Below are 27,608 nucleotides of genomic sequence, written 5' to 3'. Positions count from 1 at the left end.
CCTATGAGTTTCCCAACACAGTCACTCCAGAGTCGGCACTTTGTTCTGGGCAGGCCTCGAGTCGAGCAAGGCGGCTTTGCTCCAGGGCAATGGCCTCAGCTGAGTGCTTGCATTTCTCTGAGCCACACTGGCAGGTAAAGTACTTGCTCTTGATGTCCCAGAATCGGTCCCCATAGTCAAACCTGCACAGAGAGGAAGATTTCTGTAACCAATGTGCTTCAAATATGTCTAGTCATGTCTACTGCAGATAAAGAGTTGAATATCAAGGACATACCACTACTGCTGACATTTCAACTGAACCTACACCATGTCAGCCTTTAGTTATTCATGCTCCTCCTACCATTAGAGAAAGTGAGTATGGTTTCTACTGTGCTAACATGATATCATTCCAATAACTGGCAAGATGCTATATCATTTTTATATCAGTTATACATTTGAATATGGAACCCTGTTACAGGACATTAGCATTACAGTATGATCATGTGACATGGCAGCACAGTAATGGAATAGCCCAAGAGAATATCAGTTTCGTAGATGACTTGTGCAGTAAGATGCTGACAAACACCCACCCTAGCTCCTGTCCCGTGTAGATGTCTCTGGAGCTGAAGAAGGCTATGCGGGGGAAACGCAGGTCCTGATGGAGCATGAAGACACGTACTGGGATGATATTTGGATCACATAAGTGGTTGATAAAGCGACTGATGTTGCCGTAGTAACGTGCATCTATGCAGTACACCTCTCCATCCTAAGGAAAAAAACAGTAAGATGACATTATCTATCCATGATGACAGGTCACAACCACAGGCTGTGAACACATCAAATATGAAGGAGACTAAAGATAGATTAGGCCAAACAGGAAAAGGGTAAAATACTACACTAGGATTAAAACACTGGTGAGTGAGTGTGACTGGCTGAAAGTAGCCGGTGTTCTACCTTGTTGTCCAGGTCGAAGAGGTAGGAGTCATCTTCTCTAACATCAGCTTCTGCATCAGATATCAACTCCCCCACGTACCTGTCAAAACAAACATAAAACTAATCCAGCATACAAACCAAACATAAATATCCAGAAAATCTATTCCACAAAAACTCCTTGTGCTTGAAGCTTGAACTACATTGGATAGTTTCAGCCTCAGGACATAACAAACACACACACTTACTCGCAGATGAAGCTGCCTTGTGGGATGTCTTGCAGGGCTCGTACACCCCATCCCATCTTCTCTGTCCGGTAGAGTTGTAACCGAACCCTGAGACACAAACACACACACACACACTTGAGTTCATCACACAGGCCTGTATATGAACCACACATTCCAAATCTTGCTCTTAGGAATCTCGCTCTTTAAACATGGCTGCTCACTCACCTAATCAGTCTCAGATTATTAAAGATGTGTTGAGTTCATAATGAGCTGAGGTAACACTGTTTGAGTGACATTGTTAGGTACTCTGACTAGGATTACCTGAACACATCTCACAATTAAAGGCTGTCACTGTTAATCAAGTATCAATACCAGTCACCCTCTGTTGGACTCTTTGTTGTGATGCCTCTGGCCAAAGTCTTAAGAGGAGAAAGAATTGATGCCAGCCTGCAGCACTCTGTTCTTAAGAGGACAAGGACTTACTTGATGCCCGCCTGCACCACTCTGTTCTTGCAGGTACGGTGGCACGAGCATGCCAGGTTGCACTCAAAGATCAGTGGAGGCTCGATCTTATTAAACTCCTGCAGTAACCGTTGATCCTGGCCATTGGAACACAGAAGATGCCAATTAGACCACTTAACACACAACCTCTCTCTCTCTCTCTCTCACACACACACACACACACACACACACACACACACACACACACACGTGAATAATGCACTGACCTTATCATACCAGCATCTAATACTGAGCTGCCCACATAGACAGTTACTGGAGGAGCAGTCATCAGTACAACTGCAGTGCTGCAAGACAAAGACACTTATAGTCACTAACATGAGCATGTTTTTAAATGTACAGGATACCCAAATTATAGGGAAGCTTGAAACCAACATGAAGCTAGAAACGACCCACATAATACCACAGAAGCTGCAAATTCTCTTCATTGCATTTGAATTCAAACTAATTAAATTAAATTTGTGTCTTCATAAACAGACCCACAGTGTTGAGTTATAAAGTTGTTAGCAACATTATAGTTGTTCACATTCCAGGTTGAATTCAATTCAATTCAATTCCAATAGAGTATACTAATAGAATGATTGAATGAGATCTCCTGGCTCATAGGAGCAGACCAAGCATGAGAACCCATCAGCATTGTGTCTCTTCTTAACCGTAGTAACCCCCACCTGTAGATACTGTATGTAACCCTAGTAACTCCCACCTGTAGATATGTAACCCTACCAACCCCCACCTGTAGATGTGTAACCCCAGCAACCCCCACCTGTAGATGTGTAACCCTAGCAACCCCCACCTGTAGATGTGTAACCCTAGCAACCCCCACCTGTAGATGTGTAACCCTAGCAACCCCCACCTGTAGATGTGTAACCCTAGCAACCCCCACCTGTAGATGAGTAAACCTAGCAACCCCCAACTGTAGATGAGTAAACCTAGCAACCCCCACCTGTAGACGTGTAACCCTAGCAACCCCCACCTGTAGATGTGTAACCCTAGTAACCCCCACCTGTAGATGTGTAACCCTAGCAACCCGCACCTGTAGATGAGTAAACCTAGCAACCCCCACCTGTAGATGTGTAACCCTAGCAACCCGCACCTGTAGATGAGTAAACCTAGCAACCCCCACCTGTAGATGTGTAACCCTAGCAACCCCCACCTGTAGATGAGTAAACCTAGTAACCCCCACCTGTAGATGTGTAACCCTAGTAACCCCCACCAGTAGATGAGTAAACCTAGCAACCCCCACCTGTAGATGTGTAACCCTAGTAACCCCTACCTGTAGATGAGTGATGTTGCGGTCGATGTTCATGGCGGAGGTCTCGCAGTTCTCTGAGATGTACTTGTAGTCTGAGGGGCAGCCCTCGTCATCCACTGCATTCACACATGGTATGGGCACGTTCTCATAGCCCTGAGCCACATCACTGCAAAGAGTCAAACAAATAATGTTATATTATTATTCATGTTATATATAATATCTAAGTAACAGGAGAGGTCATTAGTTTGCACTTGTATCGTTACAGTGTAACCTAATAAACTGAAAATGTTCTAAATGCCACAGGACAAATACAAATCCTGTCCTACCTGGGTCCTGTGCTGTAGTTGTACCAACAACTCCAACTACTACTACAGACCACTACACACACACACACACACACACACACACACACACACACACACACACACACACACACACACACACACACACACACACACACACACACACACACACACACACACACACACACACACACACACACACACACACACCTCACTCTGAAACAGAGTTAATCTGAAACACTACTACAGGTCACTTCACACACAATGACCGCTCACTCACAGTTCCTCTGGAAGACCGCTGCAGTGGGCATGTTCAGGATCTCACGCTCAACACCTACCTGCAGATGATTCTCTCTGTCCGAACGATGCGGTTGGCTATTCCCCTGCGCAATTTTCTGTTAATCTGGAGTGCCACCCACACTGGCGAATCACAGCGCGCTAGGGAGAGGGGCGTATCCCCTTCACGATTCACCATGTCAATGTCAGCCCCTCTTGAGAGGAATAACCTGAGGGAGGCAAAACAGAATTGACTAAAAAAACATTGAGAATGCCAGCAGTTTGATTTTTCAACAATATAGAGTTAGAACAGCTGAATAGACAGGCCATTTCTGCCTACTGAGCACTCTGAGATTCTTCTGAATAAAGAGTACGTCAAAAATAAAATGAATTATTATTATTACTGCTAGGGGACATTAACCACTACTCTCCGGTTTAGACTCACGTGACACAGTCCAAGTATCCTTCCCTGGCAGAGATATGTAGTGGTGTGTCTCCATGCATGTTGGCCGATGACAACGGACATCCAGCGTTCAAAATCAGCTCTGCTATCTCTGCACTCCCCGCAAAGGATGCCCAGTGCAAAGCCACATTCATCTCCTGCTGACACAAGACAGGGGGGCAGAGAGGGGATACAATCAGAAGCCATCAATCAAAGTTTCAAATCTTTTTATGTTCAGCATGTAGTTCATCGTTACTCTTGCAACAGTGTATGCAGGCCTCTCCACATATCAGTGCATGCACACAGTAAAACATCTCAGCATATAATATACAGCCGCGGAAAAAATTAAGAGACCACTTCAAAATGATCAGTTTCTCTGGTTTTACTATTTATTGGTATGTGTTAAAGTAAAATGTACATTTTTGTTTTATTCTATAACCTACTGGCAACATTCCTACCAAATTTCAAATAAAAATATTGTCATTTAGATCATTTATTTGCAGAAAAATGACAATTGGTCAAAATAGCAAAAAAGATGCAGTGTCTTCAGATCTCGAATAATGCAAAGAAAACAACCTCATATTCATTTTTAAACTACACAATACTAATGCTTTAACTTAGGAAGAGTTCAGAAATCAATATTTGGTGGAATAACCTTGATTTAAAATCACAACTTTCATGTGTCTTGGCATGCTCTCCACCAGTCTTTCACATTGCCGTTGGGTGACTTTATGCTACTCCTGGCGCAAGAATTCAAGCAGCTCGGCTTCTTTTCATGGCTTGTGACCATCCATCTTCCTCTTGATCACATTTCAGAGGTTTTTTTAATGGGATTTAGGTCTCGAAATTGGGCTGGCCATGACAGGGTCCTGATCTGGTGGTACTCCATCCACACCTTTACTGGCCTGGCTGTGTGGCATGGAGCATTGCCCTGCTGGAAAAAACACTTCTCAGAGTTGGGGAACATTGTCAGAGCAAAAGGAAGCAAGTTTTTCTTCCGGGACAACGTTGTACTTTGCCTGGCTGAGGTTTGTAAAAGACCATAAGGATTGAACCAAAGCGGACTGGAGGGTCTTCTAAGTTCGTCTTCTCTGATGAGTCCAATTTTCAGCTTTGCCCAACACATGGTCGTCTGATGGTTAGACGGAGACCTGGAGAGGCCTACAAACCACAGAGTCTTGCACCTACTGTGAAATTGGACTCATCAGAGAAGACGAACTTAGAAGAACCTCCAGCCCGTTTTGGTTCAATCCTTATGGTCTTTTACAAACCTCAGCCAGGCAAAGTACAACGTTGTCCCGGAAGAAAAACTTGCTTCCTTTTGCTCTGACAACGTTCCCCAACTCTGAGAAGTGTTTTTTCCAGCAGGGCAATGCTCCATGCCACACAGCCAGGCCAGTAAAGGTGTGGATTGAGTACCACCAGATCAGGACCCTGTCATGGCCAGCCCAATTTCGAGACCTAAATCCCATAAAAAAACCTCTGAAATGTGATCAAGAGGAAGATGGATGGTCACAAGCCATGAAAAGAAGCCGAGCTGCTTGAATTCTTGCGCCAGGAGTAGCATAAAGTCACCCAACGGCAATGTGAAAGACTGGTGGAGAGCATGCCAAGACACATGAAAGTTGTGATTTTAAATCAAGGTTATTCCACCAAATATTGATTTCTGAACTCTTCCTAAGTTAAAGCATTAGTATTGTGTAGTTTAAAAATGAATATGAGGTTGTTTTCTTTGCATTATTCGAGATCTGAAGACACTGCATCTTTTTTGCTATTTTGACCAATTGTCATTTTTCTGCAAATAAATGATCTAAATGACAATATTTTTATTTGAAATTTGCTAGGAATGTTGCCAGTAGGTTATAGAATAAAACAAAAATGTACATTTTACTTTAACACATACCAATAAATAGTAAAACCAGAGAAACTGATAATTTTGAAGTGGTCTCTTAATTTTTTCCACGGCTGTATGTGTGCTTATTGTACAGGACTGGGCAAAGGGTTTAGGCACCTTTGAAATAATGATGTGAAGTGAGGCTTTCATAATGACATGACTATTTTTTTTAACAACAATCGACAATATATAAGGTGCATACAAAATAATGTTTGAAATTCGAATAGCCGCCCTGACTTCTAGTGCAGAAGAAAAAATAACTGGGTTGAAACGAATGCCTTATAATAATAATAATTATAATAATAATACATTTTATTTGTATTGCACGCCTTAAACCTTTGGCACTGGCCTGACGATGTCATACTAGAATATGAGTCTGATAATGCTCCATGGGGCTGTGATTATGGGGCGTGTTTTCAACCGAACCAGGGAAAAAATGCCTCAATTGGATATACCTAGAACCAATCAGAGCAACTAAGTATCACGACGGGGCCAGCTGATACATTAAACTTTAACCAGATCCCGTAGGAAGGACGGCAAAAACATCTTATCGATTGACAAATGCTTTGATCGCGTTTCTCTGTCATTTGGTGACGTAGTGACAGTTGATCATCTGTCCATCATCGTATAAAGCCCGCCCTGACAATTTGATTGGTCCGGCAGAATCCTACCTTCTGATAATTTTTCCCCAATGGACCAGTGCCAGACCGAACTTCCAGCCCTCAGTTCGGTCTGGTATCCAGGCTACTTTGGCACAGTACTGTACGTGTGGATTAATCTCCCCATTACCTTGTCTTTCATCATGACGTCTGCTCCTCTGTCCAGCAGCGCTCTGATGACCTCTAAGTGCCTGTGCTCTGCTGCCCAGATGATGGGGGTCCACCCGCCGCTGTCCTGAGAGGAGAGGACAGAAGAGGAGAGGAGAGGACAGGAGAGAAGGAGCACTAAAGAAGTTCAGAATTTACATATGCACAAAATTATTTATGTTGAGAAACTGACAAGACAATGGTTCTAAACATCAACAAAAATAAAGAGGTGTGTTTAGATTCAGAGAGTTTAGATTGTTTTTCAGCATTGCTGTGGCTTTCGTGAAGTCAGTTGCCACAAAGATTTAATTTGTTTAATTGCCATTTCATTCTTGGTGCTGCACTCATTGTTCAAGTTAAGTAGATTGTTTGACTTCTTTGGGTTGGTCTCCTGCACACTCCCTACCACTCCCCCCTCTCTCACCTGTGCGTTCACGTCCACCTGTCCTGTCCCCAGAAGCAGAGTCACAATGTCCAGGTTGCCCAGTTTGGCGGCGTGGTGAAGACCAGTGGACCCATCCTCCTCCTGAGCCCGAGGAGGTTGAGAGGAAACGTAAGAGTAAAGAACACAAACTTAGCATTGATCTGACCGGATCTTCATACACTGCTGAACAAATCTAAGCCAACTCTTCTAACTACAGTTATTCTCGTCCCTTGGAGAGCGACACCTGTGTATCAAATGAATTGGTGATATTAATTCAATACCTGCAATAATGAATAAGGGTCATTAGTGACATGGCAGGAGAGTACTGAGGTAATACAGAGAACACATACAGGGAATATCAGCCTCGCTGGTGAGATTCACACAACGATCATGTAGGAGTTTGGTACAGGGTGGGAGACTGGTGGGACACTCACAGCATTGTAGACACAGGCTCCACTCTGGATCAGATAGCGCACTACGTCCCCGTGACTGTTAGCGATAGCCTCAAGGAGAGGAGTCCTGAGAGTCTTGTCTTGGGCGTCCACTTTAGCACCAGCCTAGGACATAATTGTATGTACCGTCATGCATGTGAGCTTTGTTAACAGAGTTCATACACATTTTGACCAATGGATTTCCATTACTTTTCCATGACTTTAAACCAAATTTCCATGACCAAATATTTTGCGAAATCTCGGTGTATAAATGAAAGAGTGATAAAATGTAGTATTTAAACTAACAATTCCAAAGCATACAGCATACAAAAATATGCAGTCTAAGCTCTGCGTCATAAACTTAGTGCATTTTGTTAGCATTTGAATATGCTTCCATAAGCCATTGAATGCTGGGCGTGTACAAAAAAACCCAAATTTAAAAAAAAATAATTTTGAGAAAATGAGGCAGAACACCATCACAGATTTTTTGATATGTTAAGAACAAATATCTAATCTTTCCAAAACATTTAGTTTCATGTTGGTAGATGCTGTAATTTTTTTGCTATAGCATGCCAAAAATTGCACAAAATGGGTTTTCATCCGTTTTCAAGCTGCAAGACAATTAATCACATAGGGACAGAGCAGGGACAGTGCAGAGCATACATAGGAAGTCTCTAGCTTTAACATTGAGCTTTCCACAGGCCTTTAAAGATGCTGCCACAGAGTGTAGAGTAAAGTTTCAAGCACCCCGAATACTACTACTATACCCAAGTCCATATTCAAGTAGGGGAGAGTGGGGTGATTTGTGCCAGCGGGGAAGTTGTGCCACCCCCTATTTCTAGGGAACCATTTTGAAAAAATTGGTCAAGTGATCACACATTTTTGAGTCAGCCATTTAACTCATCCTGCAAAGAAGAGAGCCTCTTTGCATGAGAGCGAAGCACATTTAAATAAAAAAACAAACAGTTTTTTGCCTTCCAAAGTAAAATTTCTATAATCACGTTTTTTTAATTGTTGTGTCTGAACAGTTATAGACAAGTTAGGAAACATTTCACACATGTTTTAGTGCTTTGGTAAGCTACACTATGAGTCTATTTGGCTAGCATGATTTTAGCTCAAAACAGCTGGATGATACATTTCTTCCAAAAAGGTGGGATTGGGGTGATTTGTGCCAAAGGGCCTGGGTTGAGTTGTGCCAGTGATCTGTATAGAGAATTGCATTCAATTTGGTCTTCATTTGAATTTAATTTTGTTCTGAACATGTGTTCATGTACATTTCCTTTAAATATAATTGACTCAACTCAACTTTGTTCTGATGTATTCAGGAAGCACAATTTACCCCAATGTATTCTCTTTAATGGCACACCTTGGCACCGGGGGCCACGAGACCACTTTTTTTCAGAAAGCTATATTTCTTAAATACTATTTCAGATCCAAAGTGATTATTCCCAAAGATGCACCACATCCTGAAATATATGTACATATTTTAGTTAGAAGCATTACTGTCATGGCCTCGCTTAAAAGTCGCTTTAAGTAAAAACTGGCACAACTCACCCCACTCTCCCCTAATGGTAACTGATTTTAAGCCTATAAAGTTTGAAGAAGCTGGCTAAAATACTTTTCTAGTTATAGCAATTTGAAAATGGCTCTTCAGAAAACGCTGCTAAAAAGAAGCGTCTGAAAATGCGCATAACTTAGTTGTTAAAACATTTTTCTGTGACAAAACTATTGGGAGTAGAGAGCTAATATGTGGGACTATACCTATTTAGAAGTGTATGAACATCATTAAATGGATGATCGAGTGGGGAGATTTTCTTAAATGTTGACGTTTGCCATGGAATGACTCAATTGTGTTCAAATCTGGCTATCGGGGAACATTTGTCGAAATAGCAGGCTGGCATCTTCGAATGATTTTAAAAAAAATAATGCGAATTGGCCACATTACCTCCGCAGTTAGAACTTCATTTTTTGTTACAGAATCGGTTATCGACGCCTGCTTGTTAGCCGACGAGAGTGACTTGCTGCTCGGCGTAGCAGTTGCCCTTGCTGTGGTGAGAAAGCCGGTGATAGGGTTGCTGTAGCTTCGCTAGCAGCAGCGCTCTGTTTGCGACCTTTGGCATGGCTTGTTAAATGGTAAATGCCGCCTCTTCCATGTTTGAAATGTCGAATGTTTTGCCACCACACAACCTACATTTTGCTAGTCCCGGGTGTTCGTCTGTTTTCTAACCCTAACCCATGACATGTACCTTTCCATTTGTAGCCAAGCATGGTTTAATCTACAGTTCCCTGGCATTATCCCGTCTGCTTCCCTGAGTAACTGTTGGTATGGCCACCGAACTTTTCAATTAGTGTGAGAGCGTATGCCTGCTTATATTTTGAGCGTATTTCTTTTACATTTTGAAAGCATATTATTTATTAAAAACTCAGCGTTAATAACTTTGAAAATATGAATCTAACTAATTTCCATGACTTTTCCAAAACTTTTGGGATTACATTTTTTTCAAGCACTTTTCCTGGTTATTTCCTTTGCCTGGAAATAACCATTTTAAAATTCCATGACTTTTCCAGGTTTTTCATGGCCGTACAAAACCTGTGTTAAGATTGCCATGGTGATTATGATGTACTTAGACTTCAACATACATCAACCAGCAATTAGAATGAATGAAGGGCTCAACCAGTCTATTCCAATGCCATAGTGTAATGAAACACCATGTTGTTAGTGCTCTACTCTGTCCGGGTCTTAGCCTTGCACATATCTGAAGCAGGCCTCTCTTAAAGAAACAGACGTGGCCTCTCTAAAGGACACAGACGTGGCCTCTCTTAAGGACACAGACGTGGCCTCTCTTAAGGACACAGACATGGCCTCTCTTAAGGACACAGACGTGGCCTCTCTTAAGGACACAGACATGGCCTCTCTTAAGGACACAGACGAGGCCTCCACTGCAGTACTCACCTCCACCAGCAGGTAGCACACCTCCAGAAACCCCCTCTGGGCCGCCGCGTGGAGAGCACAGCGTCTGCTCTGAGCGTCTCCCTGGTAGGCCGGGTCAATGCCTTCCACTAGAGCAGCACAGGGACATAGACATTAGAATCTCCACATATCCATTTGACTGATGTTCACACCATAGAATCTAATCACACATTAGACAAATGTATACAAGCAATATCAAATACTATGGACAAAATGTCAACAACATTCATTTTATGTTCTTTTCAAATATCAACTGTAATATAGAATAGAATAGAATATCTGTATTCATCATTGCACAAGTTCAACAAAATTGATAAAAATGGGTGAAACTGAAATAAACATTGAATAAGAAATAATATGAATCACATCACTGTGATTTCCTTCAATCCTTTCTTAGTAAAAACTTACTGAGCATGAGCAGAACTCTCTGCACCTCTCCCTGCTTGGCTGCTGGATAGAGTTGCCGTGGGTGGAACCTCAGCTTCTTCTTCCTGACCAATCATAGCACAGCTCATTGTAAGGGGACATTATCTTGACAGAAAACTCTTTAGAACAGAAAGAAACTCAAGATTCATTGCCCCATCCAAAAACGGAAAGGGAAAAGTGTTCTGCACAGTTTCTACTCTGCTTATGACACATCTTATGTACATTTTGTGTGCAGGCCTATTTATCTGCAAGATAAACCTATATGCCATCATTGACATCATTTTCAAAACCGTGCTCATCCTTAAAGTAATGACCTCATGAACACACCAGTGTTTCCCCTACAATGATATTAGGGTGGCGGCCCGCCCCCCCAACGGCCCCGCCCGCCCCCCCTGGAAGGTCAAGTCAAAAAAAAAAAAAAAAAAAAAAAATTTTTTTTTTTTTATAAATATAGCGCCAGATCACAAAATAAGTCATTTAAGGTTACCTTTACCATAAAACATGTAAAATTATACTTATTGACTGCTGTCATTCAAAGAAACACATGAACATCATAATTCATTTAAGTGTTTGTGTCCGTGTCCGCCGCCGCGGCGCGTCCGCCGCCGCGGTGCATTGCGCCGCGCCCCTGCCGCTGTCCCCCTCCCCCCCCCCCCTAAGCTGTAAACCTAGGGGAAACACTGCACACTATTTACTAAGTTGATCGAATGCTGGCTTTCTCCAATTGTTTGTATGTATCGTTAAGTGTATATATGCTGCATGCGTGCTAATATGTTTTATCCTGATGTATATATGAATGCATCTGCTTGCTTCAAACACCCCGCCCTTCCTATCTGCCTACCCAGCTGGATTACAACTAGCAGTGAAGAAAGGGTTTCTTCCTGTTGAAAGGGAGTTTTGCCTTGATTTTCCTAGTACTTGCTGTAGGGCGGTCCAGGCTCTGTGCTCTGTAAAGCTCCTTAAAGACAATTTCAACTGTTACTGGCACTATATTACTAAAATTGAATTGAACTATATTGGAGTGTGTATCTGGCGACTTCTTTTCCTAGATTATTTCCCCTTTCATACCAGACTTAAACACTGTGTTGGTTTTCAGAAAGGCTTGACCCGGGTTATTTAACTCGCCCACCTCTTGGGTTGGACACAGGTTGGTTTTGGTATGAATGGCACAACCTGGATTGTGAACAACTCCAATGTTTCTAACAACATTATAACTCATTACTGTGGGTCAGGATTATGAAGACACAAAGCCAGAAAACTAAATATCCTAAATAAACCATAAACTAAATATACAGACACTATCTAATGTTATCTGAAATGCCATGACCTGGGTATAAGCAGTGTCCACTGGCTTGGTCTGAACTGACTAAACATGGGTCACACCTTGGTCAGATAACCCTGGTCCCACCAAGGTCATTGGTATGAATGTATCCTGATGACATCAGGCAGCCCTGGCACTCTTACCTCTCAGAGTCCTGCGTGAGGAGGGCCTTCTGTAGCGCCGCCCTCCTGTCCCCTGCGGGTAGTGAGCTGGGGCAGACGGGTTTGCCATTGGGCAGACAGAGGGAGGGGCCCACACTGTCCACACCCCCCTCCCCAGGAGTGATGGCCTCTGCGCTGCCTCCTGCTGGTGCACTGGGGGGAGGCGGCGGTGGTGGTGGCTGCTCAGGGGGCCGGCTCATGTTGCCACGTCCACGCATCCTGGCACTAGTTGGAGATGACAACAGATGCACAAGATACAGAAAGAAAATCCTTGTGATTAATCTTTACACATATGCTTTATGTCATGACAGGACTTAAACTCTCTTGTGTAACCTTCACACATATGCTTTATGTCATGACCTAACAAGAAACAGTTTTTTCTTGTACATCTTTTTTATACAGATGTGGTCTCAATGTGTTTCTCTTGTGTAACCTTCATACACTGTACATCATTGTGATTAATCTTCACACATAAGCTTTATGTCATGACCTGACAAGACTCAAACACTCTTGTGATTAACCTTCACACATATGCTTTATGTCATAACCTGACAATACTTAAACACTCTTGTATGGTCTAAAACGCTTATTTTATGTCTATGGAAGAAACAGTTTTTCCTGTACATTTTTTTTATATAGATGCGGTCTGAATGTGTTTTTGTAGTCCTGAACCCTGTCACGTTATCCTGTGAGAAGTACGATCACAGTCAGTGTACAAGCTAGTCAATTCCATACCCATGTGTGCTAGTTCAAATCATCTCTCACACACAACTGCTACTCTGAAACTCAGTGCTGTGACACTACACACACCCCCACCCCATACACACACACACACACACACACACACACACACACACACACACACACACACACACACACACACACACACACACACACACACACACACACACACACACACACACACACACAACACACGCAAACACACACCTCACAGGTCCTCCTGGCCTCTTTCCATTGCTTAGTGTTTCTGCTGCTAAAGGGGATGGGAGAGGGGGTGGGAGTGCTGGTGTGGTGGTGGAGGCGGATGCGGTGATGACGGTTCCGGCAGAAGACGTCAGGGGAGGTATGGTGACCTCCTGAGCCTCTGAGGCGTCTTCTCCACAGTGGGGGCAGAAGAGGAGGCCACCATTCACCCCCCTACCTCCACGCCCACCTCCCAAAACGGTCACACACCCCCGGTGGAAGCGGTGAGCAATACGCACGTCAGGACAACACTCCAGAAATGTGCCCTGAGAGTGAGACGGAAGAGAGAGAGAAATAAAGGAAAGCAAGAGAGTGACAGAAATTGGATTCAAAAATAGAAAGATGCATTAAGGTCATTAAAATAATGACAAACTATAGATTTGGGACAGCATGCAGGCCTAGTGTGTTACCGAGATGCAGAAGTAGCCGCAGCCTGGGCAGCAGTGGTGTTTGACCATGTGCGAGCGGTGGTGCTCACACAGCACCATGAGCGAGACACGGCTGGACGGCCGCATGGTCTCCCCCTTCACCACAGTACTGGTGCAGCCCACCAACTGCAAAGAGAAAGATAGAGATAACAGACCATTGCAACAGATAACAGATAATTGCAGTACACCGTCTATTATTATATTACATTTCCTGTAAAGGAAAGGGGTAAGTGCACATACTGTACATGTAAAATATTCTTAAATCCAATTATTCAACCAGGTTCATTTTCGAAGTGTCTTTGAAAAACATACACCTGCAAACAAATACACCAAAACCATCACATACACTTTCACAACATACAGTATATACAGTATCCACACGTGTAACTCATCATATCATCCCAACAGACAGACAGACAGACAGACAGACAGACAGACAGACAGACAGACAGACAGACAGACAGACAGACAGACAGACACACACACACACACCTCTCCATTGATGCTCTCGACAGCCATGCAAAGGCGGCTGCCCCTTGCACTCAGGCCATCCACTCGAGGAGCCTCCATCCTGCAGCTACACAGTGGCAGCTCCTCCAGTCGCTCCATCTCCCCACTGTCACTGCCCTCTAAGAAAGAGAGAGAGAGAGAGCCAGAGAGCCAGAGAGCCAGAGAGCCAGAGAGACAGAGAGAGGAACCGTGAGGCAGAGAGAGAGAGAGAGGAACCGTGAGGCAGAGAGAGAGAGAGGAACCGTGAGGCAGAGAGAGAGAGAGAGAGGAACCGTGAGGCAGAGAGAGAGCGAAAGAGAGAGAGAGAAGGAGAGAGAGAGAGAGGAACCATGAGGTATAGAGAGAGAGAGGGGGGGGGGGGGGGAGCGAGAGAGAGAGAGATGGAACATGACCAAAAACAAATAGAAAGGGTGAGAATGGGGCGATGGTGGATGGTCTGTGTAAATCATCCAAAAGCAAAGTACTCATTAACCGTGAGCATGGAACTCTAGGGACTTGGACTAACCGGGGTTTGGGGAGAGCGTGAGGCTGTCTGCTGCAGAGATGTCGAGGGAGCCCAATGGTACCTCGGTGTAGTCACTGGCCCCACCCCCAGAAGCTGCCGCTGAGCCTGACAGTGGTTCTGTGGGTACACATCATGAGCTTATTATCCAGAACACACAAATACTCAAATCAACACAGTACACACGCATGCACATTCACAAGAAAGCCCAAATTTACCCTGTGCTAATAAGAAAGCTCTATCTGGAAAACTGGTTACTAACACTTTGAGTCACAACTGTGGGCAGATAGGTAACCTAAAATCACAGCACATTATGAATGGTGACTTTTTAACTACACAACAAAGGTCCCTGGTGTAAGTGGTGGAGGTTTAGAACATCAGTTGATAATTCCTCCTTACCTCCAGTCTCATCCTCCACCATGCTTGTCTGCTCTTTTACTCTGCCCCGTCCGACCCCTTTCCATGGCGATCCATTCCTGCCCTCTTTCTTCTGGGGTTTCCCATGCTTCTCAGCCAGTGGGCTCTGGAGATGGGACGACATGTTGGTATGGACAGCAAATTAAGTCCACATACTCCATACTTTCACATACTGCCTTTAAAAAAAAAGAAGCTAGACTAGATACATACAGGTTCAGACAAGTTCCCAGACGCCTCTCCTTCTCTACCACAAGGCTGATCCTCCAGCATCCCATCCTCTGACTGCAAAACATGAAGAGAGCACAGGCACTGTGATGGAGGAATCTAAATAAGCATCAGCTTGTACCAGCAGGTGTTCATCTTAAATGCCACTGGTTCATTTTTTGCAATCCAAACTCACTTACAGTGGCCTTTGTAAGTTGAATAGTCAGAGAACTACACAGACAAACACGAACTATGTCAGATGAAAGCAAGATGATGAGTCTAATCTATTGTGCCTCATCCTGTTTACCTTGCTATCAGAGAACATGACATCATCTCCAGCGTAGCTGTTATAGAGGAGGTGGAAGTCCTCCTCATCAGCATCATCATCCAGGTCTTCCAACCAGCCACTACCATGGTCTTTGGTTGTTATGGTGACTGGTTCTACTTTTTCTGGCGTGGTGGACACATTCACAGGCTGCAAAAAACAAACAGACCATTGAGTGAGGTGCTAATAACACTATATCTGTAGAGATCTGTAGAAACCTGCTCTCTCTCACCCACCTCTGGCTCTACAGGTGCGCCTTTCTCTGTCTTCTCTTTAGACGGAGGACTGAGCTCCATATCTGCGCCCACTTTTCTTCTCTTCACGGCCGCTAGAAGCAGAGGGAAGCCAAATCAAGCTCATCGTCTACAGCAATCCATTGAATGGGATAAAGCCAAGACCGGTAGTAACTGTCACCAGCTTCTGTCTTCAGGTATCTAGAATTGAGGGTTAGCCACTGCACTGCTAGTTACCAGTTGTTACCATTATACACTCATCATCATTAATGCTATTTAAGTTAACCAATAAAGTCAGTAACAGGCTTACCGGTGTCGGGGTCCGAAACCAAGCTAGTCAAGGGCTCCTCTGGGTCTACTGGAACAATAGCTGCCTCAATACATCTAACCTAATCCATATGTGGACATCACACACAAAAAAGAGACTCTTTTGTTACGGAGAAGGAAATATCCTTTATATAATTTTTAGAATAACGTTGTGAAATGGTTATTGAAACATGTACAACACATATCTGAAAAGGAATAAGATGACTTGGCAATGGTACAATCGGTGTTGAATTATAATAGAGTAAAATGTAAATCAATGTAGAATTAAAAACAATATATGAGCACATACACCATATGTAATTAAAACACACATTGACTAGTTTCTAGCAACCATATGCATTAAGGGATCCTTTTATCCAGGGTTTTTGACCTCACCTGTGTTGGAAGGGCTTTGCTCATAGTCTTTCGAGCACGATGGATCTTTGGTGGTGGGTTGACGACTGGCAGAGTGCTGACTGAAGAAGATGAAGATGATGAGGAAGAGGAAGATGAGCTGAAAGGTGGAAGAGTTTTGTTACCAAGAGCAGAGGAGCTCATGTTGGCTGTACTAGGAGATGGGGATGAGGAACAGTAGGAAGTGGATGATGATGAAGAGAGGGTCTTTGCTGCATTGCCTACAGGGGAACACAGACCAGAAATGAGAAAACCAATACAGCGACAATCAAACAAATCTAGTTTGGACTGGGCACTGATTTGCATATAGCCATATGTGTTTTATGCTTATAATAAAGAAAGCAGCTAGTTGCTAGTGAATAAAATCATGCTGCTCTCCTCAAACGTCAATATTATACAATACTACGAACAGAGGATACTACTCATATCACCATTTGGACAGCAGAGAAGTGGCTGATTGCTTGACTGCATGATGGTAATTTAGTTATTTAAGACCTAAAAAGATAGCATACGTTAAATCTACTCCAGGACCACTCTACCAATGTCCTACTACTCTATAGTGCTCAGTGTACATGGTACTGTACTGCTGCATCATGTATCCATTGGAAATAGAGGCACATCCAAAACAATTGTTTCAACCAAGGCAAAGCAAAATCGCAGCATGTACCTCCTTCCCTTGTATCTGGTTTGGAATGTGATTTTCTTTCAGTGGACTTCTGAAGACAAGAAACGAAAGGGTTATTCATTTCATTTACGAGGGAGATATATTGTCCTTCCTCCGTGTGTTTCACCGAGCAAGGTTAATAGTTCAAACACCAGCGTAACTGGGCTGTCCCACGATTGAAAGTACGAAATGATTTTAGATGTCTTAACAGAAAAACTAAAACAACCTCACCACCGGCGAGAACTAAGTGACAGAAATATACCAGTCCGTTGGTATGGTGAATAGTTTGCCCGTCACAACACAGACAGCGAAGAAACTAAACATTGTAACAAGTCTAGTTCCGACAAGATGGGTAGTTGTATGGGCGAAAAGAACACCACGTTACAAAACTAACACATGATGTTTGCAGCCCAGCTGTAACGTTAACGTTAGCTGGAAGACGGTTGCCAATTGATTCATCTGTAAACTTAGCTAAACTGCAACCAACCAGTAGGTCCTCTGGACGTCGGCAATGAGGCTAATGGGTTTGACCAAAGATGGAAGGGAAACAAGTACTGTGTGTTGGATAGAAAACACAGCACTGTTGTAAAACGAGAGAACTACTCTACCATTGTTCAGTCAGTGGTCTTACCTCGTCCATCGGTGCGGATGCCGACATATTCTTCAGAAATCAAAGGAGGACGTATTTTTTACGCGACTACGTCACCGACGTTCTCTGGTTAAACTGACGTATTACAAAAAAAATCCTCAACTATGGACAAAGGAAACTCTTGACGAAAGTCTGCGCGGTGCATTGGCAAGATGTATCAAATAGAGTCATAAGCAAACTAACTGTGGAAATCTTGCATACATTTTGTATGCTCGGCATGCACACCGGAACAACGTTCTTTGTCTATGGTTCATACGGCTATCGACTGGCCAGTGAGATACTAGCATCGTCTCTGCGAACGTAAAACATTAAGAAATGTATTTGGCGTTGACAATGTGGCTAATAAAGCTATATTTCCCCAAAAAGTGACGAGGAGTTTCTTAGTACGGTAAAGTAAATGCACAATAAAGTGAGCAATCCGTATGAACCCTTCCTAAAAATCATCTATTCCCCTTTAAATTTGAGCCACTCTATCGAACGTGTTGACATGGGCCGTGGTGGGGAAGTGGCTGTTTGGTGTCCGTTAAGTTGCCAGCACCAAAAACAGAGCAAGCTTGCCAGTGAAAAGTAAACAACACACACATTCATATAACCACGCTCACAGTAATTGTGAGTTTAGATCTTGCCAGAACATTTCAGACAATCGCCACACACCCCAATAATTTGAGTTAACAACAGGTAAGATTCAACAGTTTATGTTGTGCTTCGGTTACCTATTCCTCTTGAACTAACGTGAACAGCAAAAAAAAAAAAAATAGCTAGCTCTGTAACTGACTTGCTAGCTGGCTAGTTCATTTGCTAACAGTAGCTCAAGTGGTTGTGTGTCTCGTGTAGCGTCAGCTAGTCAGGGGATAGCTAACATTAGCTGGCCAGCTCAAATAGGAATGTAAGCTCCATTTTCACCTAAACATGAGGTTATTTGTTCTTTACTAAACAATGTAAAGTTCACAGGAATAGCGACTGACGAGAAAAGTGTATTCTGCTTATGTCTCCTAAGCTTTATTCTCCCATTGTCATAGCCGGTGATTGTATTAGCCACCCAACGTTGTTGACAGTGATTTGCTATTCGATTTCCCTGGCCGCTGTGGTGTAGGTAGCTAATGAACCTTAAATGGCCTTAATGTTTCAGGAACTTATGTTAGCTAATACGATGAGGGATAACAATGTACTGATGGTGTAGTAAACAGGTTAGCCTGTGTTATAGCATATCTGTGTGGATAAAATACTCGTAGACTATGTAATCAGTATAAATATAATCAAAAGCTTGCTAGCTGGCTAGAATAATAGGATGAAAGGATATCGGGCAATGGTTATTGTTACTTGGAGGGCAATTGTTATTAGCGTAGTGTGTAGAAGTAACTTTTTGTAATAGATCAGTAAAGTTAAACAATGTATGTAGTAGTTTCATTCACCACCTGTTTTTTCGGGGGTGTTAAAAGTATTACCTTTTGAGGCAGACTCCTGTATAGTTGTTTTGTCTATTAAGGACCATGCCATCTGACTGACTCAAAAAACAGTGAAGATCACTTAATTCCTTTCTTCGTTACGTTTTTTCAGTAATTAAATCATTATGGGCAGATATTCTTGACCCACCAGACAACAAAGTTGTTTTTGATTAGCCTACATGTGAAAATGCTTTTATTTACATAACCAAACCAACGGAGCACTGATTTTGTAGAGACATGAATGAATAGTGTGGTTTGAATAGGCCTGCACTTTACATGATTCTGTATATCTGCCTACCTCCATAACTAGTGCACAGACGTGTTATTACTATGTATGAGAATACAAAAGGCTAAAGTATTGTTTGTGCATAAACATTTTGTACTGTCTTTTTGTGAATTTGGTTATTTATTCTAGAAATATTTGATGACAGTTGGTAAGATGTATGTGTCTCAGATACGTTAGCAATCTAATGTGTGGAGATCACAGTGTACATTTACACCTGGCCTACTCTATGATCAATAATTACAGTTTTTGTCACATAGATGGACGAGGTGTGTTTCCAGTTGCCAGGGCACGGCGATGTGGCCCTCCGCAACATGAACTCCCTGCGCACCCAGCAAAATTTCTGCGACATAACTATTGTGGCCAGTGGTCGCCAGGCGTTTCGAGGGCACAAGGTTGTGTTGGCGGCCTGCTCTCCGTTTCTCAGGGACCAATTTCTTTTGAACCCCTCCTCCGAACTACAGGTGCGGAAAAAAACAATGTCATCATTATGCTCACAGGCCTTGCGGAAAGTGTCGCATTTTAACTGTTTTGTTGTGCATTTAAAGAGTTGATATTAGTTTCATAGAGATGTAGGACCAGTTTTCCACTTAACTGTCTTTTAATGTCTTTGTAATCCGTTCGACCCTATTGCATAAGTGTAGTTAATCATATGTTTGGGATACAGATAGTGTTGCTAGTGGTCTTGTAGTTCACAGATGCAAAAGCATTGTAATGGGTATTTATCATCAATTGTATGATGCTGGTTATTTGGCAAAAACACAACAAGCATTCTCAGGTCCTGAGTTAGCAAGAAATATTATTTTCGGAGGCCTTCTTAGATGGATGAAACCAGTTCCAGTTTACATGAGTTCTTGTTGTCTGGCCTACTAAAAAGTGAGGCGTTCAGTCTGAGAAGTCATTGACCTGTTCTGTCTCTCCACTAGGTGTCAGTGTTGCACAGTGCTACCGTGGTCTGCAAACTGCTCCAGTCATGTTACACAGGCACACTGAAGTTTCATTCCAAAGACATCGTCAACTACCTGACTGCTGCCAGCTATTTGCAGATGGAGCACATCGTGGAGAAATGCCGGGGTGCCCTCAGTATGTATATGCAGCCCAGGAACCCCAGCCCTACCAGGGTAAGTTAGCAGTGCTAATCAAGCTCATACTCTTAGTGGGTAGTCAGTGTGGAAAGCTGTGAAATGCTAAACCACATCCACAAATGTGCTGGTCACCACCAGTTGAATAAAAAAAAATATATTATCAAACTGAACCTTTGTGTAGCTCAAGGCATGAGTCCAGGAGAGGCAAAACTTCACCTGAAACTCCTTCAGTTAAACAGGATGAGGAGAATGGGTAGTATTGGTCGAAGGTCCCCAGGGAGGATTTAGTGTTTGGGTGGGTTAGTGGACTGAACACATACTACATGTATTATTGGAATGAGTAGAAACAACTTGTAAGAGTTTTTAGTTTAGGCAGTCTTTACCTGATTTATTCAGGTGAACAAATGATTGTTGTTGGTTTTGCCAATTTGCCATCCGTTATTGTGTCACAGCAGTAGTTATAAAATTGCTCTCTGCAGTGCACTTTTCCTCTTTGTGAGTGAATGAGGGCCTGAGGGGAAATTGTATCTGCATCTTTGCTTGCACAGACAGTGAAGACAGAGGAGCCACTGTCCATGGCCATGACTGTAAGTGGCAGTGTCCCCTCCGTTGAGCCTGGTTCACCTCAGACGATCTCTTCTCCTCAGCCCCACAGCCCAGAGGTGGTGTCTCAGGCCTCAGGGAGCACCCACACAGAGTCAGTGTTACAAGCAGACATCCAGCACAGGGAAGCACATACGTTCACAGAAATCAAGGTAAAAGAGCCTACAACCACTCAATGAACAAAAACAAACCCAGTTCAAATTGGGTAAAGTGGACTGGGCTGTGAGTAGTTGTATCAGTGAGTAGCTTTGTAAAGAACAAGATCTTGGAAAATGAACTACATTGACACATGCTTCTTTTGTGCTGTAGGTAAGAGCATCCACTGCCTCCTTGCAAGATGATGATGACGGTGACTATGAGGTTCTTAGGGTTCGTATAAAAGAAGACGAGCAGGAACCAGAAGAAATCCATGATGACGAGCTTGGGGAGCCCGTGATCTTGGGGGAGCCCTGTCCCGAGTTGGACCCCAGTGGGGCAGGTATGGTGCTGGACGGAGTGAGCCGGATAGGGGGGCTGGAGAAGGAGGGTCTTCGCACCTGGAGGCGTCGGCTTCTTGAACCCCGCACTGGACGGGGAAGAGGCTTTAGGCACCGTAGGCGTGGCACCATCAGAGATCGCCGGCCAGCGGGTGGGGACTACCAAGAGGCGTGGCGCTTCCCTTCCGCCGCAGAGATCCTAGCCCTAGGAGGAGACATGGGTTCTGCTTACCTCTCTGCTCACGCCCAAACAGACAGCCCACCTACGATGCAGTATGGGCTGGGCGAGGGGCAGGAGGAGGTGTTAGGAGAGGAGCCAGGCACAGACGACCTGGTCATGCACTACGGACTGGAAGATTCAAATGGGGACGGGGGAGGCATCGGTGTGGTGGGTGTCCCTGCTGACGAGGAGGGGGGAGGAGCAGACGAATCTGTGGCTGTGGTGGGGTCCACATCTTGTGCGTCGGGTCCAGTGGCATGCGACCACTGCGGCCTGGCCTTCCCGTCTCCGCAATCTCTGCTGGTGCACATGCGCGCCACCCATCTGCCTTACGTGTGCCCCTGCTGCGGCAAGCAGTTCACTCACGCCAGCAACCTCAACCGCCACATGAGCGTGCACCGCGGGGCCAAGGTACACCGCTGTCCACTGTGCCACAAGACCTTCACTCAGAAGGCCACGCTGTGCGATCACATGAACCTACACAGCGGCGAGCGCCCTCATCGCTGCGCTTACTGCCAAGTGCGCTTTGCCCACAAGCCTGCTCTACGGCGCCATCTAAAGGAGCAACACGGAAAGACTACTGCACAGAACTGTATGGAGGCACAGAGAGAGAGTGAGGGTGTGGTGGGTGCGGTGGTCGGGGTCGATGGAGGGGGAGTGGCTTAAGGGATATGAAAAAGCAAGATGATGATTGCCTTTTTAATGACTGTTAAGTGATGCAGATTGAGGCTTTAAGATTGCTGGGAGGCTTGTGTCTTACCTGGAGAAGCAGTACTGTGCTGAGGATTCAAACCCAGAAGGTGGAGAATGAGACAATGTAAATATGTGATCAACTGAGAGGCTTTACAGAGGGACATGTTTGGTCATTTGGGTTAGGCCAATGGTTCTCAATCCTGCTCCTCGAGTCCCCTTGGCCTGCATATCTGCTATCTATTCCTGCCTCAGGCACACCTGATTAAAACCAATGTAATGATAATAAAAAAATCTTGATCAACTAAATCAGGTGTGTTCGGCTAATCAAGAGTTTCACTGACAAGTTTAAATAGGTATGCAGAACAGGGAAAGATGATAAACATACAGGGAGGGGGCAAAGCAGGATTGAGAACTAATGCATTTTGGGAACCAGCTTCTCTATTCTGTGTAACTGTGTGACATATTAATAAACAAGTAATGTCAAAAAGGACCAGTGGCTGCACATTTACTACACATAAACCCAGACCATCAATAAGCTCTATTATGGACCCAGTCCTACAGAATGGCTGGTTTTGTTTTACAGCTCTACCATTAAGGTCAACAAGGAGGAATGCCCCAGGACATGCATTTGTCCAGCTTCACATAGATTTAAGTTGACTAAATTTACATTTACATTGAGCAGACGCTTTTGTCCAAAGCGATGTACAAGTGAGAGAACAGTCAAGCTAAGAGCAATACAAATCTGGCGGAACAATACATACTACTGATTAACAAACACTAAATGCATCTTCCAGTATGTATTCAGTGTTAAACCTTTAGAGCTATTCAGTGTCACACTATTTATTAAAAAGATCCTCTAGTATGAAATAACATATATTGATGTACATACATGATGCATTAGTGTTCAAACATAACGCTTACATAATACAGTAATGGTCAGCTCAATGAGAATGTTGTGTAACAGCAAGTCATGGTTGGTTAAATATGGACGGTGAACAATCCATGTGATTAAAATGAAAAGGGTCTGTTGCTGACCTAAGCCTTCACCTTTCTGTCCGCATGCTGATAGATGTGTGAGATAGCACGCTTGAGTGCCATGAGAGCTGTGTGCACAACACATTGAGGTGCACTAAACTTCACATCGCACTACACAAACGCCTGGATGGAAAAATGTATTGACAAGCTTTATTGAGTGCCACAGAAAAAAAGCTGCTGTCAACATAAGCTGAGTAACTCGTCTTTGCACAAGCGTTCCTAATGTCTAGATGTTTCTGTACAAAAGCAAGCACCCCTACTTCCTATCAAGCATGAGTCTAATAGATTCTATTACTCACAGGACATAAAAAACAGTATTAAGCAAGCCTACTCAAAGGAAATCTTCACTATACACAACTTGGTTTCTCTTATCTCTGTAGGAACCCTTCGCACTGTTCTGCACAGCTGTGGAGAAAGAAAGCAAGGGACAGCGTTACTTTCCTGGATAACAGCTTGTGCAAAAGGCTTTTTCTGCGATGGACTGGAGACTTACCGAGAGAAGCCCAGACAGATTTCCCTGTGGCCGCCTCCAGCATGGGTTGTTTCCTGGCAATGCTGACTTTGATGGGAATGTCACCGATTGAAGTGGCATTCAGCTGAGACGGAAAGATGGAGAGATGTATGGAGTGACACAAAATGTAGACAATGAGTATCTCTTGTTTCATGTGATGTTGACGGACAAACGTCAAAACCAATCAGACTAGTATTAAGTCAAGCGATTAGGTGCCTTTTCAGTAATAGAGTAAAGGAGATGGATGTGTCTGAAAAACCGAGGAGAGCAAGAAAAGTGCTCATGTGTCACTCACCTCTGCAACCGCCTGGTCAGCTGACTCCATCTTTTCAAAAGTTATAAAGGCACAGCTGAAGAGATGGAGGAAGACAATTATCCTGAGAAATCACCCTGTACTCCATGAGCCATTTCTTTTATCAACACACTGAATGAATAGGGAAGTGCAATGCATCATACATTTACTGTTGGCGACAACAGCAGCTCCTTCCGCTCTAACTTTCTATCTAATTCAAAAAATCTTACCTTAATTTAAAATACATTTACAAAAGTGAAAGCTTTTGAAACTATGGTCTTTCACGCATGAACAGTGATGTTTTTTAAGTCTTGTTAGACTGCCTTTGGAGCCAGCTGTACTCATGTCTGCAGACATACTTGCGTGGGGAATCCATAGAGAGGTCAATGATGGTGCCGTGTGGGGAGAAGGCCGAGCGCAGGCCGTCCTCCACCAGGCCTGTGCCATAGACGTACACCGTGTTGCCCTTCCGTGCGCCTCTCCGCTCAGGGTACGAGTCAGAGCCTGAACAAAACAGAAGTTTACTACATTTATTACAAAGGCGCATACTCACTCAAACACGCACAAAGACGTGATATACATGTTTTATTGTTCCTTAACATTCAACATTTGTTTTCCTCCAGCTTTGGCTACCTCACATTCAAATGTAAAATTGGAAATGTTTCTTTGTCCCGCTCTTTAACCCACTACTACAATATGCACAAAGACAATGAATCAAATTAATCAAATGTATATACACCATATTACACATGTACAAGCACTCTCACGCACATGAAATTAAAACCACATACAGTGCCTGATTTTGTGATGCATTCTGCAAAACCCATGCAACAACAAAGAATTGACAATTCTAACAATACAATTTTTGAGCTGCTAAATTGTAAAGTAGTTTATGATCCAACAAGAATGTTGGCTAAGATTTATAAACAACACCTGAGAACACTCACGTCTGAATGGTCCATCCCTCTCCCGGTCTCTATCCCTCTCTCTGTCCCGATCGCGCTCTCTTTCGCGGTCTCTTTCACGATCATGATCCCGCTCTCTACTCTTGTCTCTTTCACGGTCTCTTTCGCGCTCTCTGTCTCGGCCCCTGTCCCGCTCTCTCTCTCTCTCCCGATCCTTCTCTTTATCTCTATTTGGTTCCATTTCTCGTTTTTCGTCTCGTTTCTCATCTCGTTTCTCGTTTCTTTTCTCGTCTTGTTCACGGTCACGTTCGGGTTCCCTGCTAGGCAAGGCCATCCCACCTCCTTCCTCATCGTCACGGATACGATCACCTGGACCGACAAAACTGAGAAGGGAAAGAAGAAAATAAAAATACTGATTAGAATTACAATGATGGATGCAAATACTACATGCTTCAGCTTGGTCAATGTGCACATACTGTTCAAAGGATAATTGTCAAAACAAATTAAACTTAGTACTTACCTCTCATAGAGAGATTTTCTGTGAGTCCTTTTGCTAGCCTGGAAGAGGAAAATTAATCAGCTGAGTGGGACCACAAAAAGACTGTATGTTTTTTTTTCACGAAAATTAACACAATGTCACTCCCAATGATGATGCGACCCAAAATGAGCCGACAGTGAATGCTTTAAGAAATGTTTTAGAGGGCTGAATTTCATTCAATACTTTCATTATGAATATTGTTACTTCAGTTGCTCAGTTAGAGGTATTTCAAACGATCATGATCAGTTTAGAGGACATTTCATGTCAGCATTAGCATCAATGTTTTGAATGGCTTGATATTGTATCACCACTAATGATGCTCCTTGGGGACGCATCTTTACCCTTGGCAGTGTAAAAACAGACAGGTACACTGTGTGTGTTCACTAAGTTTACTTTACAGTTTTTGTGATGGACACTGTCCCTAGTTTCTGTCTAAGAAACTCAAGGGGGACATTTACCTCAGAAGGCTCGTCATCAGCGGAGACGCTTCTTTGAAATGGCTGGAAGGCAGGAATCGGACCTTTCTCTGGGTCCTAAAACAAAAACAACATTTTACAAAATGGATCACTTACTCTAAACAAAGCTTACAGAATGGTAGCAGACCAGATCACTATTACTTTCATACAACCCAATGTTTATACTGCAGCTAACATGTAGAATGCAATCGTCTATCTCACCTTCAGTTTGCATTCCAATGTCCGTGAGCGCTTGAAGCCAGAGTTCTTATTCTCTGATTTGATGGCACTAATGGCCCCAGACTTGATGAGCTTTTTAGCTTGCTCTGTAGCTGATGCCGAGTCCAACACAGGTTGGTCTGACAACGCTGAGGAAAGAAGACAAAATTAGACAAACAGAAGTTCCTCTAGCAGCATTTCCACCTACTGAGAGTGGGCTAACACATACTTCTCTTCAGTCCTGACTGATTGGTCTGATTAGTGGAGCTCTGTTTCTTCAAAGCCAAGAGGGCCTTTTTCTGAAAGGAAAAACAAATAAAAAAGAAATGAAACATGATGGAACACAAAGGATGGAACCAAAATGTACTGTACACAAAGAAGTGTTCATATCTCACCTTTTTTTTCAATTTGGCATACTTCTTTTGCAAAGCCTCTTCTTCCTCTGTTAAAGCACTTGGAAAAACGACCATCTTGATCACGCTCTTTAAACCTATAAAAGGATATCAGTAGTTTCACTTTATCAATTGAAGAGTTGAGTTGTTACAGCTGAAACGCTGGTAGCACACCAACGTTAGACATCTGATGTTTGCTAATCGAATGTCTGCTAACGTTAAACGAATGGAACCAACTGAATGGATAGTCTGCGGAGATTATATGATATTAAGGGTAACATCAAGGCAAAGTAAATACAATATATGTTTCAATATAATAATTGCAAAACGTTTAGGTTTAAAACGTATTTAAAAGCAAACCTTTCTGGTTTCAAGAAATTTCGATAATTCCCACCGACTCTCACATCAACACAGGCGCAGAAAAATGATGTCATAGCTGAAGGTGTGTTGGACAAGGCG

The 27,608-nt window shown here is 43.4% G+C and overlaps 3 protein-coding genes across 6 annotated transcripts; 1 reads left to right on the top strand and 2 right to left on the bottom strand.

The window, feature by feature from the left end:
• Position 1: 1 nt before the first annotated feature.
• On the bottom strand, positions 2–18,006 carry ehmt2 (euchromatic histone-lysine N-methyltransferase 2; the record flags this gene model as incomplete). The annotated part of the gene is made up of 27 exons (XM_080836909.1): positions 2–182; positions 570–745; positions 934–1,012; positions 1,158–1,244; positions 1,620–1,735; positions 1,865–1,942; positions 2,929–3,073; positions 3,548–3,715; positions 3,931–4,085; positions 6,611–6,715; positions 7,052–7,153; positions 7,486–7,608; positions 10,436–10,542; positions 10,862–10,944; positions 12,344–12,586; positions 13,310–13,611; positions 13,756–13,899; positions 14,266–14,402; positions 14,789–14,905; positions 15,185–15,308; positions 15,413–15,484; positions 15,714–15,881; positions 15,968–16,059; positions 16,275–16,353; positions 16,667–16,905; positions 17,352–17,400; positions 17,980–18,006. 27 exons carry the CDS (start codon positions 18,004–18,006, stop codon positions 2–4), a joined length of 3,498 nt encoding a protein of 1,165 aa, XP_080693035.1.
• Positions 18,007–18,546: 540 nt separating this feature from the next.
• LOC308364682 (zinc finger and BTB domain-containing protein 12-like) lies at positions 18,547–23,254 on the top strand. 3 transcript variants are annotated; one of them, XM_080837895.1, is made up of 5 exons: positions 18,547–18,675; positions 19,986–20,189; positions 20,652–20,846; positions 21,458–21,565; positions 21,723–23,254. In XM_080837895.1, the coding sequence occupies exons 2-5, from the start codon at positions 19,986–19,988 to the stop codon at positions 22,773–22,775; spliced, it is 1,560 nt and encodes a 519-aa protein (XP_080694021.1). In that variant the 5' UTR covers positions 18,547–18,675; the 3' UTR covers positions 22,776–23,254. The 3 variants fall into 3 exon arrangements, with proteins under 3 accessions (XP_080694021.1, XP_080694023.1, XP_080694022.1); XM_080837896.1 differs by lacking the exon at positions 18,547–18,675 and adding an exon at positions 18,812–18,883; XM_080837897.1 differs by lacking the exon at positions 21,458–21,565.
• A 534-nt stretch (positions 23,255–23,788) lies between these two features.
• On the bottom strand, positions 23,789–27,564 carry nelfe (negative elongation factor complex member E). 2 transcript variants are annotated; one of them, XM_080836583.1, is made up of 11 exons: positions 27,510–27,564; positions 27,153–27,247; positions 26,987–27,056; positions 26,761–26,906; positions 26,542–26,616; positions 26,066–26,103; positions 25,588–25,928; positions 25,000–25,144; positions 24,644–24,698; positions 24,331–24,433; positions 23,794–24,242 (listed from the first exon to the last, which is right to left on the bottom strand). In XM_080836583.1, exons 2-11 carry the CDS (start codon positions 27,225–27,227, stop codon positions 24,169–24,171), a joined length of 1,122 nt encoding a protein of 373 aa, XP_080692709.1. In that variant the 5' UTR covers positions 27,228–27,247; positions 27,510–27,564; the 3' UTR covers positions 23,794–24,168. The 2 variants fall into 2 exon arrangements, with proteins under 2 accessions (XP_080692708.1, XP_080692709.1); XM_080836582.1 differs by having other exon boundaries at positions 23,789–24,433.
• Between the last annotated feature and the right edge of the window lie 44 nt (positions 27,565–27,608).

The sequence above is a fragment of the Sprattus sprattus genome (assembly GCF_963457725.1).
Source record: "Sprattus sprattus genome assembly, chromosome: 4".
In the NCBI taxonomy this organism is placed as follows: Eukaryota; Metazoa; Chordata; class Actinopteri; order Clupeiformes; family Clupeidae; genus Sprattus; species Sprattus sprattus.
The sequence above is the reverse complement of the archived record's forward strand: the minus strand, read 5'-3'. Positions and strand labels throughout refer to the sequence as shown.